At 41.0% G+C, this 16,470-nt stretch overlaps 1 protein-coding gene across 1 annotated transcript in view; it reads left to right on the top strand.

The window, feature by feature from the left end:
* usp31 (ubiquitin specific peptidase 31) overlaps positions 1–16,470 on the top strand; it is a 204,920-nt gene that overhangs the window by 19,070 nt on the left and 169,380 nt on the right. The window contains exons 2-3 of the mRNA XM_048245616.1: positions 3,858–3,995; positions 14,218–14,309. Of these exons, the coding sequence (XP_048101573.1) occupies positions 3,858–3,995; positions 14,218–14,309 (230 nt within the window). The remainder of the gene's footprint in view (positions 1–3,857; positions 3,996–14,217; positions 14,310–16,470) is intronic.

The raw sequence follows: 16,470 nt of genomic DNA on the forward strand, positions 1-16,470 counted from the left end.
TCATGCATGTTTTGAATCCGAAATAAGGAGGAATGTGAGGAGGCTGCTGTAAAGAATGCATCTGCAATTGAAACATGAAACACAATCGCAGTCGTTCATTCAAGATCAACAGAGTAACACAAGTAACAAACTCAATTTCAGTAATTGTAATTGCAATGACATTTTTGGGGGCCAAGCAGCGAAGCTGTGTTTCTACGTTTTCCTATTATTATTATTATTATTATATGCAATGGGAGTCTATGGCAGCCCATAGAACCGTAAGGTAAAAAGTTGGGAAATTTGGCACACTGATTGGGGACGGTCCCATGATTCATGTCATCAAGTTTCATGTCGGCAACTCGAACCCTCTAGCGCCACCAACAGGGCAAAGTTGGATGTGCGTTCATGCACGTAACTTTTGACCTGTTGGTCCGATTTTCAAAAGTCAGGTATTGCTGGAATCCTTGGACCAAGCCGAGGCACCCTATGACGTCATTTTCCGCCATGATGGATTTTCCGCCATTTTGGATTTCATCAAAAACACTTAAAATGTATCAGGGGTCACATACTTTCTCTGATTCCCACCAAATTTGACACAGATCATCTTCAGACCAAGCGTCACAGCAGCGAAGCCGCCAAACAGGAAGTGAGCTCATATCTCAGCAACCCTTGCATGTATCAAAACCAAACTTGGTACATTGACTCATGACCCCATCAGGAGGACCCTCAAGAAATTTGGTTACCTTTGACCTCTAGTGGGCACTGTAATTCACAAACATGCCTTTTGGCCTGTAGCTGCTGCTGTGCTTAGAATTAAATTGTACTAGTGGTGTCTGGTAATACTGTGAAAGGTCCTTAGGTCAACTGAGGGCAACTTGTCACATCAATATAATTTATTCGGCCGCCATATTTGATTTGATCAAAAACACCAACAATTTTGCACAGGTCACAAATTTCATCTGATCTTCACCAAAATTGGCACAGACCATTTTCAGACCATGCCTTGTCACTTCATTTATTTCTGTAACAATTGATAGAAGCGTTTGCCCGTCACATCCAATCGAAATTTGTGGCGAAGCCGCCAAACAGGAAGTGAGCTCATATCTCAGCAATCGTTGCATGTATCAAAACCAAACTACATGGTACATGGACTCATGACCCCATCAGGTGAATGCCGAAGAAATTTTGTGACCTTTGACCAGGGCTCGAAATTAACGATGTCCCGACGTCCCGGGGACCATAAAAAATGCTTCCGGGACACAATAGATGATGTCTGGGACAACTTTGGGACAGTAGAAAAAATGGCAAAGCAAATTTCAAAATAGGTACTTTTTCCCTAAACTGTTTACATGGGAATCTAAACATATCTTTCTTGTCTGAATAAAATACAGAATCTGACCTATACAAAATTTGACCTGGCGTGACGGGCAGCTGGCAAAAGCAGCGTTAGCCAGCTGATCTGTAAAGATGCGGTTTTGTACACGCAGCCTTACAACACTGTTTAGGCTACTGCTCTTCAAATCACTGTAGGCTACAATGTTATTTTTGGTACAAATATAGTAAGATACCCAAATGGGCTGGGTGCTTGCGTTTCCTTAGGAATCTGCCGTATTGGTTAAATGAATATTGTGACTTATAGGCCGACACAAAAATAGGGCAAGGGCGGTAGGCCTAATGGGTCACTTTCCGATATAGAGGTTAACTTACCTAACTAGCAGGCAGGTAAATGGCATTTGTTTTTATGACATTGTGAACATTTTTGACTGATAGTGTAGGCCTAAGGTTACACTGGTGTTCTAAAAAAAAAAACGAGATAACCGTCCTCTCTGACTAAAACGTCACCAATATCATGCTGAGACAAATAGACAAACAGACAAACGTCACCAATATCATGCTGAGCTAAATAGCCTACTGCAACTGCGATTTGACAACGATAGTGTTGCAAGGTAGCCTATAACAATGAAAACAGTTATTTAAGTTAGCATTTGACATTTCGCTGTGGCAGTTCTAAGGGGTGTCCACGCACTTTAATCCGGCCCGCCGAGCATTTATTAGTTTATCAAATTATTAAAATAGGCCGCTCGCTATTTTTTACAGCAATAGACGACGTTGTGGTTAACTTTAGGCTACTGCAAACTGCTTTACACTCTTCTTAGAGAACGTTTACAATGTCAAAACAGTTTGTTACATCGAGATACATATTCTAACTACGTTTTGCTAATTCATTTAATTGGGAACGCATTTGAGGGTGAGAGCGTGGCAGGAGAGTAGGCTAGCCTATCTGACAGCTTTGTGGTAATTTCCCACGCTAGGCTACTTATTGTTTTCACTGAGATCTGTGGCCATGACATCACACCAAACTGACATTGAAATTAAAGACACGTGAAAATAGATTATTGACGGAATGTTTTACAACCCTGTCCGTCAAAACGATGGACAATGAATGTCTAGTGCAACCTCAAAAAAGAGCCAAAATCTCTGAAAATGAGTGTTGTGTGAAACAGCAGATGATTAATGAAATGGTGTTTAATAAATTGTTCAGAACTGACATGGTGGACCAGAACGAGTTAATTAAGTGATGCAAGTTACTGATTATTATGCTGTTTATTATGTAGAATGGGAAAAAACAAGAACTTCAATTTGGGACACTGGTGTTTAAGTCCGGGACAGTGCCAAGTAGAATTCGGGACACTGAGGAAAAAAAGTTAATTTCGAGCCCTGCCTTTGACCTCTAGGGTCACTGCAATTAGCAAAAATGCATTTTGCCTTGTAACTTTTGACATGCTAGACGTGAAACTTGCTTTGACAGCTTATGGCCATACGTCTGATTGCAGCATTGAGCTAACAGCATTTCGTTGCCATGGTTACTCCGGCCTATCTGCTTGGCCCCCTCATTGCTGCTTGCAGCAATATTTTCTGTTACATTTTTGAGTCAGATGTCAAATGTCAATTTACTCGTTCCTGCAACTTGCAGTTATGAGTAAATTGTTCATAACTTCTTAACCAGGTTAATTAGAGATGATAATTAGATTCTGTTTTTTTCCACTGAGGAGAACACAAAATGTTCTCTCATGCACTATACTATAGAAATTAGGTTAATAATTTATCTTGACAAATGTTTTTTTTTGATGTTTTTGTGTTTTTGAGGTTTAATTTTGATAGTATTGTTTACATTCAAACTTGTTTCAACTCAACTTCTTGTTTCACTCAAACTATCATGTATACAAAGGGCAAGTTCTCCTGATTACAAGGGTGCGTACATTTTAATTAAGTTAGAATAGTGCAGTTGCAACAAACAGTGGTTCGGAGACATTTTCCCTTTCTTTGTTCTGTTGTAATGTATTTGTGAGTCTAGCCTACACAAAGCAGATAAATAAACAGGAAATAAGGGAGACCACCTAATAAAGGACTGGTATTGCATTGTATTGCATGTACAGCAGCAAAAAACTAAGTCAACAAAACATTTTTGTTAAAAAAGTGGTGTGGCTCCTTTTAGTGGTAGGCTACTATGGCGAGAGAATAGGCAGATGGATAGCTAAACTGAAAGAGGGAGGCCGGCGACTAAAGTAGGTAAAAGTACACTTATGCTTTGTTGGTCATTGAAAAAGGCTGTTACTTTTTGGACTGAAGCTGTATCTTGCATTTGCCTTGTGCTCACAGCCTGCAGCTCAAGTAAAGTGGGTTAGCCAGTGAAGTTCATGATAACTTCTGCAGGAGGATCCTATAGCCGATATTTCTTGGTAACATTTACAAAAATGGTCGCAAAATGCAAGCATGTGGTGGCAGTCTGGAGCCATGCTATAGCACTAGGAATGTAACATTTCCCCTGTGTACATTTGAAAAAAAAAAAATAATTATTTTTTTTCCCCTCCTGTCAGAGTGCTGTCTCCAAGAATGCCATGCAATACAGGGGCAACGCTCAGCATGATGCCCAGGAGTTCCTTTTGTGGCTTCTTGACCGAGTACATGAAGACCTCAACAACATTGTTCAGTCCAGTGGTGGACCCTCTATTAAGGTAAAATTTGTGCTAGTAAGAATTCTAGTTTAAAACATTCAAATGAAAAACCGATTAGTCAAGATTAGGGCTGCTAATAACATTTTTTTCCGACACACCCACCATCCCTGCTTCCTATGGGCGCGGCTCATATTCTGGGTTTATCATTTAACCATGGTAGATAGTTTCTTTGTCCAGGTTTGGATTTTACTTTTCTCATAAAACCATGTATGATGCTGTGAAGTTTAGCCATGAATGATTTACAATTATCCTCTATACATTGCTCTATAAGGTGCTCATTCCAATTTACTTCCTCAATTGCTTTTTAAGATGACTTAGGATGTTTTCACACTTGGTCCCTTTCAGACTTCTAAACAAACTCAGATCGATGGCTCAGCATTTTTTGTGCATATGTGATCACGGCAACCGAACTTAGACCCATCTAACACCTCAGGTGGTGGCCTTGGTGCGGTTCGCTTTGAAGTCCGCTGCACGGTTCACATTATCTGTGCATTGTGAACACAAAACGCCCTGGGTTCTCTGTCACATTTTGGATTGTAGGCTAGCCTATTTTGTCCTACTTGACTTGCCATTGCCAAAAGAGAAGGCATGTCATTTATTATATGAAATAAATTATTAACATTAGGCTCATGATATGCTTACAGACATTTGTAACGTTAAATTGGCTACAGCCAAACAAGTGTGTTCTAACATCAACGTTAGGCTGAATATCATTTCATCCAAGCTATAAGTAGGCTAACTAACAATGTAGAAATCAGTGAACTTTGGATTACATTGCTCACCATTTTTCATGATCTGCTAGGCTATTATCTCTCTGTCGAACTCTCCCTGTCAAACTCTCATGGCATGTCAGAGCGTTTAGGTGCATATCAACTTACTAGTATCCTGACACTAGAACACACACACACCACACACACACACAGATATACACACACACTTACAGAATCTGACACACAGATTATTCTGTAAGTGTGTGTGTAGTTTATTTAGACCTACCCCAGAGCATCGGGAGCATCAGCAGAATGCCTGATCTGTTCCTCCAGAATCTTAATGTAGTCCCTTGTTTTAGTGTTACCATTTACTTTGAGAAGGTCCCACTGGTTGAAAAACATCCCAAAATAATAATTTTCTCACCCCCACACTTGAAATAGACATGGTGTCATCGGGGTCTTTTTTTGTGCCAAACTCGGCCCATGTCCCTGGGTCAAACAAAATCCAGCACAAGCTAAATTCTTTGTCCAGGTGTGCCCTTATAAAGGTTTAGCTGAGTTTTGAGAAGTGTGATCCATAATCAGCATCCATGATGACCAAGTGGTCCATTTTGGGATGGGGTGAAAATTTCAACCACCAAAACACCATACGCACAGTGAAGAAAAGCTATAGAAACGAAAGATGTCCAAATGTATGTCCATCCATAATGTGGAGAATAGCTATAGAAATTAGGGCTGTCAATCGATTAAATAAATGAATCGAATTAATTACATACTCTGTGATTAATTAATCACATATTTTTGCTGTGAAAGTATTTAAATTCAAATGAATCATTGAATAATCAGCATTAGTGACATTAAAGTTCAAAAACTCTTTTATTATTATTTTCACTGTTCAAATGATGGCCATAATAATTTTTTCACATACAAGGCATTTCAGGCCACAGATAATAATAACCTAAGGCAGGGGTCCCCAACCTTTTATGTACCATGGACCGGTTTGATTCCTATTTTTTTTTTTTTTTTTTTTGGACCGGTGGGGGAACTTGAAGAAGTGAAAATTGAACAATATGAACTATGAATATTGAACAACTTGAAGCTACATCTATAAGTGTGAACATGCTTAACAAAATATGGGAACAAAACACGGGAACTAAATGTGGATTACGAATATAATCAGTGGGAGCCCTGCTTGTTTCCCTGCAACAAGAAGCTTCCATCTGGGGGTGATGGAAGACAGTGACACCTTCAGTGTGTTTGAAATGTCCAGTCAATTGCGCAATTTGTCTAGTTGCAGTCATTGCCGAAAACCCGGCCTCGCATACATACGTGGTGGGAAACGTTTTCAGCGCTTTTACGGCTATCTCGGGATATTCTGCTTTGGTTTTGATCCAAAAACCCGCCAGAGAGATTTCCTTATACACACTCTTAAGACCACCGTCATTTGCAGTTTCGATCAACTGCTCTTCCTCCTGCGCTGACAAGTTAGGACTATTCGGGATATTGACAAATGGGTTGCGGACCCACTCATTGGTTTGCCGTGAATCTTTGAAGGATGGGAAGTAACGCTCAAACTCATTTGAGAGCGCAACAAGGTGATCGCGCACCAGCTGCGAGAGAAAGGGCACTGCCTCAGTCTCTCCCAAAACCCCCACTACTTTTTGGAACATATCAAATACACCCCGGTCCACTCGTCGTCCCTACAAATCAAGCTTGGCTTTAAATGCAGCGACTTTATCTGTCAGTTTAAAGACAGTCGTCATTCTCCCCTGGAGTGACAGGTTGAGGTTAGTAAGCAACCCGAATATGTCACACAGGTAAGCGAGTTTTGACACCCAGTCCTCATCACTAAAATGTGCAGCTAACGGTGACTTTTTTTCTGCTCTCGCAACTCAAACACTCTGGCCAGTGACCTGCTAAAGATGCTTGTTTTTTGTTGCTCATTCTAGCAGTTTAGCTAACTTCGTGTGACACTACCGTTCGCCAAGAACTGATCAAGTGAAGTGAGCTGACCTGAGGCTGCGCAGCGCTGAAGGCAATATGTAAAAGTGTTGAAGGCGGGACAGACCAATACAGACGTAAGAAAATAGACCTTGCAAAATGCAAACATGCGTGCAATCAAACAACTGCATATAGGCCTATGCCATGTAAAAACGTGACATTATTGCGAATTAAATTTAGTTTAGTTTGCATGCATTTTTTTTTTAACTCATGTCGTAGGCTACGGCCCGGTTAGGAATGTCCTGCGGCCTGGTGGTTGGGGACCGCTGACCTAAGGCACACAATGAAAATAAATTAACACTATTTCTTTGCATTGATGTGTGCCTTTAGAGTTGATGAACTCCGGTGATATGTAAATTCCTTGCTGCAGACATTACATAGGACTTTATTTTAATCAACACTTTATTTTTATCAACACCATCAGGCCGTTTTTTAAAAGTAAATGTTCCTATCAATGATCTAGGCAGCACATTTTCTTCTCTCCTTCATTTTACAGTCTAATGGTTACTGACTAGAACGGCTCGGGGTCAAAGGTCATACAGAATCGATTAATCTGCGTTATTTTTTTTAATCAATTATTTTTTCTCAAATTAATTAATCGAAATTGATCAGTTATTTTGACAGCCCTAATAGAAATGTATTCGTTTTGGGTGTTTCTCAGACAATGGGGCCAGGGGCTACATTAAGATTTTTGGAGGAAAAGATCAGGCAGTCTGCCGAGAGACTTGCCCCAAGAAGTGGCATCGGACCATTAAACAGGGATGCAAACAGCGCGCTTTTCGGCACCTACCACTTTTTTTGCTTTCCGGCAACTATAGCTTTTTTAACGTCATCTACCGCAGGCTACCAGCGGAACCAGAGTGTTTCTCATATGGGCCTGCTGGTTAATGTCCGGTGCTTCTGATAATCTCCACTCATCTGATAATATTTGATCATGTAGCAAAGGAGAGGTAGCCTATCGTTCTGATAGCAGCTAAGAAATTACAGGCTACACTCACTCCGTTAAAAGGCAACTCTTTCAGTTCACGCTATCTTACCTCCGCAGTATAGCTACTTCAGCTGGAAGTTTTAACTGTGGACTTGATTAGTATGTAAGCTTTCGTTCAGCTGACGCTGGCGCTGCCATGATCATCCAGAACATACAATAATAAAATTATTCCACCTGTCAGTAACGGAAGTTCGAAGTAGACAGTAACCAACAAAACATTTTTTAATGTAACCTAGGCCTAGTATATAACGTTATGTGGGAATTGCAAGAAAACAAGTGAAAACAATTCCTTACTTTAACCACGCAATTGCGCATGTGTCGTTTATTAAAACGGTAGGAAAACTGAATTGAAGACGGCGCCGTCCATCAACAAAAACAGCACCGTGTTAAAACATAATTTAACGTCCCACACATGTAAAGGGACAGTGATCACTCAAGACCTAGGCCTACACCACGAGCGATGAACGTGAAATGCTTTGAATAGCCTACAAAATACTGCATTTAGATGACAACTGCGTATAGAACCACTCTAATCTAGCTAATGGTAAATTAAGTATATAGCATTCGCATTTAAAGCATTCAATAGTCTAATGAAAACTTGTTCAGTTAAATTGTTCTCATAAAAGGAACAGCAGGCCTACAGAATATTCCAAATGTTAAATTCAAAAGCATCTAGCTAGTGACAGGAGGTTTTAGGGGAGGAAAAGAGAACAAACTGTGTAACCTACCTGATTCCACAGTCATTTTCCGCCATTTTGGATTTTGTCAAAAACCTTTAAAAAGTTTCACGCCTCACATAAATTGTCCGATTTTCATGAAACTTAGTGCATATGATCTTCAGACCAAGCCGCACAAAAGTTATCCCTTTTCGTCTTCGGAACTAAAACCACTCTCCCGTAACAGCCAATCGAAATTTGTGGTGAAGCCGCCAAACAGGAAGTGAGCTCATACCGCCGCAACCATTTCATGTATCATAACCAAACTTAGTACGTAGACTCAAGACTCCATCAGGAGGATGTTCAAATACTTTAGTGACCTCTGACCTCTAGGGGGCGCTGCTGGGGAGGTCCTTAGGCTGACCCAAGCAAAACTGTGAGGAAGTAGGCTCATATCTCAGCAATGCTTACACATATTGAAACCAAACTTGGTACATGGACTTGAGAACCCATTCTGAAGATACAAAATAAATTTGGAGTCTTTTGACCACTAGGGGGGCGCTATAATCACAGGAAGTAGGGTCATATCTCAGCAATGCTTTCACATATAGAAACCAAACTTGGTATATGGACTTGGGATCCCATCCTGAGGACACACAATACATTTGGTGACCAGATATGGTGACCGCTAGAGATACAGGAAATTAGCTCATATCTCAGCAACGCCTTTATCTATCAAAACCAAACTTGGGCTGGTCACGTGACGCTAGCTGGGGAATGGCTGCTTAGACCGTGAGCTCCTGACACCATCCTGCAAATTACTTGTTAAAGTTTAATTCCTGCTAATTACTCGACGGCAATATACTTCTGACATCTATCATGTCACTTCAACCAGCAAAAGAGACGCGACGACAAAACACCAAGGCTAAAAACACTGACCATGCTGCTGAGAAGATAGCTAGCGATAAAGATGGCGCTCCCATCACTGATCCACTTTGCTAACCTAAGTAGCGGTATGCACCAACTGCTGAAGCAGTTGGATGCGAGCCAGAAGGCAGCCCTGGCTGAAATCAAACAGGCAACTACAGCAATAAGCGAGAAACTGGATGGGTTTTCGGAACGACTTGAAAATGTAGAGACTCGCACTGCCATGCTTGAGGAAGCTATGGAAGAAGCAAGGGCTAACCCCCCTGCTCCAATGTCTGAGCTAGCGATAATGCAAACATGGGTTGATGATCTAGAGGCTAGGAGCAGACGTAACAACTTGAGAAATCGTGGTTTTTCTGAAGGATGCGAGGGGAGGAATCCTGTTGAATTTTTGGAGAGGGTGCTACCTGAGCTCTTGGAAGTGGAGTTTACAAGGGGGCTTGTCATTGAACGTGCACATCGCACTCTGGCACCATACCAGGAGGGTCGCCCGCCGAGAGCTATCGTGGCAAAGTTCCTGTGCTTTCAGGACGTGTCACAGATTCAACGTGCGGCTAGAACTAAGGGGGAAGATTCTATGGGATAACAACAAAATTAGCATCTTCCCTGACTACACCAAAATGGTAGAAGCGCAGCGTCAGAAGTTTAATGAATGCAAGAAAAAAATGAACGACCGTCACATGAAGTTCGCACTTGCCTACCCTGCAACGCTCAGGATTTTTTCTGACAATGGACCGGAGCGTCGCTTCAGTGACGCGGAAAAAGCCTTGGAATTCATCAACAAGCTGTAAGATTCTGGATGGAAGTAGTTGTATTTTTCCACTGGCTAACTGATAATGATTGTAGCCAAGTCTACTGTTTTTTTTTTTTGGACACTGAAAGGACGTATAGCCGATCAGTAAGTAATACAAATACCCTTACGTTTCATTTTCTGGACTTTAACTGAGTGATTGTTATGAAGGGTCGAGCCATTCTGAGTCTTCTTTCTTTGACGTGTGGTGTAAATTCTGTTTAACTTTAAGAAATCGGAAAAAAAAAATGTGGCTACGTTTGCAGAGTTCCCATTGTTAGGCTACTTGTTTGTTCTAAATGTATGAGGTATTTTAGTTTCATTTCATATGATAGCAGTAGCTGACACGTTGCGAAACTTAATGTTGTAGATGTAGAATGTCTAGCCTAAGCATAGCAGGCGTCTTTTCGATGGTGTCGCTGTGTCGAGTAGCCTTGAAAGTGAGTGGTTCACGGACATATAACTTAGTGTTTAGAGTGTGATTCGCTTAGCACTCTTGATGGAGTACTTTAACTCCAGTTTTGTTTTTGAGTACTCCTATGAGGGAGTATATTGTTTGTATGGTTTGTTTAGTTTTTTGTTTTATTTGGAGGCTGTGCTATACCAAAGTTTAAACCTACATGAGCAGAAGTGACCGTGGCAGGGGGTTGAGGGTCTGTAGTTGGAACACAAAAGGGATGGGTCAACTCGTTAAAAGGAAGAAAATACTCAGTACATTGAAAGTTAAGAAATATGACATAGTCATAGCCCTCCCTGGTTAACCCCGACCGGGGTTCATACGAAATCAACACTCCTCAGATAACCTACGCCGTCTGATAGACATAATATGGGCGGTCAGGAATGATGCAGCTCCCTGTCTCACCTCCCCATATCTTAAACTGCACAGAGGCACCCGCCAGGGTGACCCTGCCTCCCCAGCCATTTTTGCCTTTGCTCTAGAGCCCTTGGCGGCTGCCATTCGCTTAGACCCTAACTTCACTGGCATACGTGTGGGGACCATTACACATAAGGTGATGTTATATGCAGATGATATCTTGACCTTTGTTAGCCGCCCTGATACCGCCATCCCAGCGCTGCTATCCCTGATCAGCTCTCTTGCCAAACTCTCAGGATATAAGATAAATTGGTCCAAGTGTGAAGCCCTGGCCTTGACAACATACTGTCCAAAAACGCTTTTCCAATCAGGCAATTCAGGTGGCCAGTTCAAGGCATTAGGTATCTTGGGATATTGTTTCCATTTAACTTGTCAGATATTATGAAAGTAAATATAGAACCATTACTTGAAACATTTAAATTAGACATAGAAAGGTGGTCACCCCTTCACCTGTCCTTATGGGCTAAGGCTAATGTTTTGAAGATGAGTGTAGCCCCTAAATTCAATTATATCTTGCAGTCCCTTCCAGTAGATGTGCCTGTGAATTTTTTTCGAAGGTTTGATAAATTATGTAACCTGTTCCTGTGGAATGGAAAGCGAGCAAGAATTCACCTTAAAAAATGTCAACAAAAATGTGATCAGGGAGGCTTAGGAATTCCAAATCTACTGCTATACCACTACGCATTTTGTCTACGACACCTGGCGCAGTGGTACCTCCCCCCAGAACGGGCTCCACCATGTTTCACTGCAGAGGCTCATTATTGCCCTGATCTCCCATTGGCTGCACATCTTACAGCCACACTTCCCCCCGCTGCGCAGGACCATCCTGTTCTCTCATGTCTTAGGGGAATCTGGAGAAAAACTGCAAACAATTTCAATTTTGACCCCTTCTTAAATATGACATCTAGCATATGGTACAATCCTTGCTTAAAAATTGGGAAATCTTCTTTCTATTGGAAAGAATGGGTACAGAGAGGAATTTTAACACTAGGCAACCTCTATGAAGGAAGAGACCTCAAAACTTTCAATGATCTACAGGCGGAATTCCACTTGCATAAGAACAATTACTGGCGATACATACAAATTCATAGTCTCTTAAAGAAAACATTTCAACCTCCCACAGCTCCACTTGGCGCAGAGACTCCTTCCCTCATTATAAAAACATATGGAAAGGGTCATGAGTCATCTCTTTATTACTCAATGCTGCTGCAGAGACACGGCACCATGGCCTCATTAAAGAAAGTATGGGACAGAGACCTCGAAACTACGCTAACAGAGGAAGAATGGACCAATATAATTCGCAACTTAAAGAAAATGGCACGTGATCTTCGCACTAGACTTATTCAGTTCAAGATAATACATAGAATGTACTGGACTCCCTCTAAATTGTACAGGCTTAAGCTTACTGCTAACCCAGGGTGCTGGAAGTGCTCAGATGATGGCACACTAACCCATATGTTGTGACACTGCCCAAAAGTGCAAGACTTCTGGTCATCAATTCATGAGTGCATTCAGAAAGTCGTGGGCCTAGAGGTTCCCTTTTGCATTCGATTATACCTATTAGGAGACCCATCTACACTAAAAAATGACATTGCGTCTGTCTATGCAGAATGGATCCAGACAGCTATTATGTTTGGTAGGAAACTACTTGTCCAACAGTGGAAGTCAGCCCATGCCCCATCAATCACAGATTGGTACAATGCTTTGACTACAGTCGCTGCATATGAACGAGTATCATTTACCCTGCTGGATAGGTTAGATTGGTACTACTACTTTCTTCAATTTATAAATGACCCTCAGGGGTGAACTGCAGGCTTAGCCCCCTCTTCACACCATACAAGAGCTTCTCTTCACATCTAGCGCAGGCCTCCTCCCTATGTTTTTTATTTTTGTTGTTGCTGTTGTTATTTGACTTTTTTTTTTTGTGGTCTTGTCTGGTTTCTGTGTGGGTATATACTGTGTATATATGATGCATGATTTACCCCCTATGTTTGTTTATTTGTGTAAAGAATATTTTCATGCTTTTCATTTGTGAATGGTAACTTGTACTGATGTTTAAAACCAATAAAATTTCTAATCACAAAAAAAAACTTGGTACATGGACTCGGGACCTGATCCTGAGGACACACAATACATTTGGTATACTTTGACCACTAGGGGCGCTATAATTAGGAAGACTTTTTCGTATCGACACCAAACTTGGTATGTTGAATCGTAAACACATCCTAAGGACCCACAATAAATTTGGTGACATTTGACCACTAGGGGCTCTATGATTAGCAGGACTTTCACCTATCGCAACCAAACTTTGTATGTGGACTTGGGACTACATCCTGAGGATGGACAATTAATTTGGTGTGCTTTCACCACTAGGGGTGCTATAATTATTAACACTTTCACCAATTTAAACCAAACTTGGTATATGGACTTAGGAGTATATCCATATAGATAGATTTCTGGGCCTATCTTAAACTGGATTTTTTTTTTTACAAGGGGTGTGTGTGTGTGTGTGTGGGGGGGATCAGTCGTGTTTCTCTCTTTTTTCACCACAAGTGTTTGCTTTCCTGATTGAACCACACAATGATCCAACACATACAGCCAACAAGGCAAGAAATGTAACAGAAAACAATATTAACAGTTTAGAGTGGGGCGGTGGTAGTGTAGTGGTTAAGGAGCTGGGCTAGCGTGCAGTAGCCTGAAAGTTGTCGGTTCAATCCCCGGCTTCCACCGTTGTGCCCGTGAGCAAGGCACTTAACCCCAAGTTGCTCCGGGGACAATGTGATCCCTTGTAATATAGCTGACATATGTAAATCACTTTGGTCAAGAAGTGTCTGCTAAATGTAATGTAACTAAGTAATGAAGTAAGTAGAGTGGCCCAGCCAGAGTCCAGACCTCAATCCGTCAAAAAGTGAGCACAAGATGCGGTCAGGTTCAGTCTAGAATCATTGTGGACACATGGATAGGCTTGGTAGGTATGATAATTGCCATTTTGAGAGCTGTGAATGCAAATAAAGATGTTCCCATTGATTAATTAAAAAGGGTATGAATAATTTTGGACATGCCATTTCTCATAAAAATGTAAACAATGTTTTTGATTCCATGTTCCTACTACATTGTCTTACAAAGGTTTGCCATTTGGCAGTGTCATTTTCAATCAGAACAAACATATTGGTCAAGAGAAAATTAACATTCAATCAATATTTGCCAGGAGTATGAATAATTTTGTTCTGTATGTGTTATAATTTTGCTTATGTTCGTTTATTTGTTTTTTTTTAGCCTCCTGTGGAAGAACATGACTCTTCAGAAGGACCGTCTCCATCGCTTTCAACTGGTTCTTTTGTCCAGGAACTTTTTCAGGCCCAGTATAGGTATGTGATTAGATCAGATTGCCTACTATGTACATTTTAGTGCATATTTTGTGAGGCATACCCGTGTTCTCCTAGGGTGGCTGTATTGTATGGTTATATGCGAGTGATTGAAGTTAAGTTATGCTGTTTAAAGAGCAATTCATCAGTTCAATGTGTTTCTAAATGTACAATTGATCAGAAGTTAATGTAGAAAGGTCTTTATGGATGATTTAATGTTATTTACTATGGCATAAAATCTATGGATAAAGGGCTCAGTTTTAAGCAGTTTAAGCTTTGTTCTACCAATTGAAATGACAAAGTAGCCTAATATAATGTCACTGACAAGATAATAAATCCACAACACCAACTAGAGAATGACTAAAATTTTTCTTGACTGACCACGAGCCTCATTAGCCGGTTTAAACCGGTTAACTGATTAGTTTAAAATATGTTACGCTATTTGAAATAACAGCCATTTCGAGCCGCGCCTGCAATTTCGCAACTCTGTCGCATGGTCGCCCTTCCACTCACGTCACTTTTTTTAAAATCCCCTACAGCGCGAAACATGAGTCCTGCAAATGCGGCGCCAAGTAGCTTGTATGTAATCGGAGGACAAATGGCTCGTTTAGGTACAGTGGGCATCACTTTCAAATGACCACTTCATTCGCGCATTACGCGGCGTGAAGCTGCGTGAAGCTTTAGTACCACTTTCAGCCACTGTGCGTCGCTCTACCACTGTACATCGCTCTGCCTGCGGTCCCTTCTGAAAAAGCAGGCTCTACCATTAAACATAATTGTTGCCGAGAGTAATCCCAGCCTACGAATTCAATAACAAAATAAATCATGCATAATTAAACATTACCTCGATTTAGGCTACTTAGGTATGGCTTAAGGCTTGACTACACGATGGTAACGAAAATCGAAATTTGCTATCTACATTATTGTCAGTGTTGGGGTTAACGCAACTACGCAAATCAAAACAGTGGTGTGATAATTGAGCCAGTAGAGAAATAACTGTTCAGAATTAATCTGTAGCCTTGGGTAGGCTTCTGCAGAAAACAATGTTGTTGCCGATTTAATACTATCTGGCGGCGTTTTTAACAGGCTACGCCAATAGAGGCTTAGACAACTATGACCCACGTTTTGGTTTCAGAAATTAATTTGCCCTACTTCTTGACTGCAATGTAGTCAATTGACTGCTTGACATGTCATTTTTATTTTTCTGTACAATAAACAAATACATCTGCTTTATGCCGCAGAATTACATTCATATTTGGAACTTACATAGTCCAATGCATCGTTCCACTACGTTAGTGTTTCCCAAAACCATAGTAGCAACGAACGTCGCGAACCACTATCGTAAAGTTGTGTAGTTACAACTACACCTCTCGACCTGTGGTAGAATGCTAGAAGCATAGTTCCAGGGATCTTCATGGCAAAGACGTCACTGACGCCAGTTATTTGTTTGCAAATTAATAATTATGAATATATTTAGGTTTCTAATTGATATTTACACTTCTAACCACCATACATCCATATTTTAAAATGCCCAAGGCAGAAAATACATAAATGAAAAGTCAATTTGCAGCCATGTGCACGTAAGTAAAAGTCACACACTTGCAGATAAGGTGGTGCGCACTTTTTGACGAGTCAGCTGAGAATATGTAGCCTTTGATTTTCATGGGGGTCCTTGTTAGTTTACGCAAACCAAGCCAAGAAGGCTGATTCTGATTTTGATAATATGATCTGCACAAAAGATAAACTTAAGTAAACAACGATGTCAATATTGTTGTCAATGTCTTAACCCAGATTCGAACTCTTGGACAGGGACTGGTAACTGCTGTGCAACGGCGGCTGTCATCTGCCGCCTTAACGCAATGCGCCACAGAAGTATGTGCAGGTGCCCGCTCACGCAGCTACTAAACGCCATTAACCACCTTAGTCCAGACTACTGAAGTTTGGAAACTATCATGGTCCAAACTTATAGTACTATGTAAATAATACAGTTTTGGGGAAACAGTCAGAATCTTACATGTTGGTTAGTTGAACGATGCATCCTGTTAGTAAAAGCTAACCCCGTGGTTGTATCGGGAACGCCCCCAGATCAGGCCATTAGCAATCTGTTTATTTTATTTTATGAAGCCTACACAGTATATCACATGCCACATTCTCTCTGACAGAT

Source organism: Alosa alosa, chromosome 6 (assembly GCF_017589495.1).
Source record: "Alosa alosa isolate M-15738 ecotype Scorff River chromosome 6, AALO_Geno_1.1, whole genome shotgun sequence".
In the NCBI taxonomy this organism is placed as follows: domain Eukaryota; kingdom Metazoa; phylum Chordata; class Actinopteri; order Clupeiformes; family Clupeidae; genus Alosa; species Alosa alosa.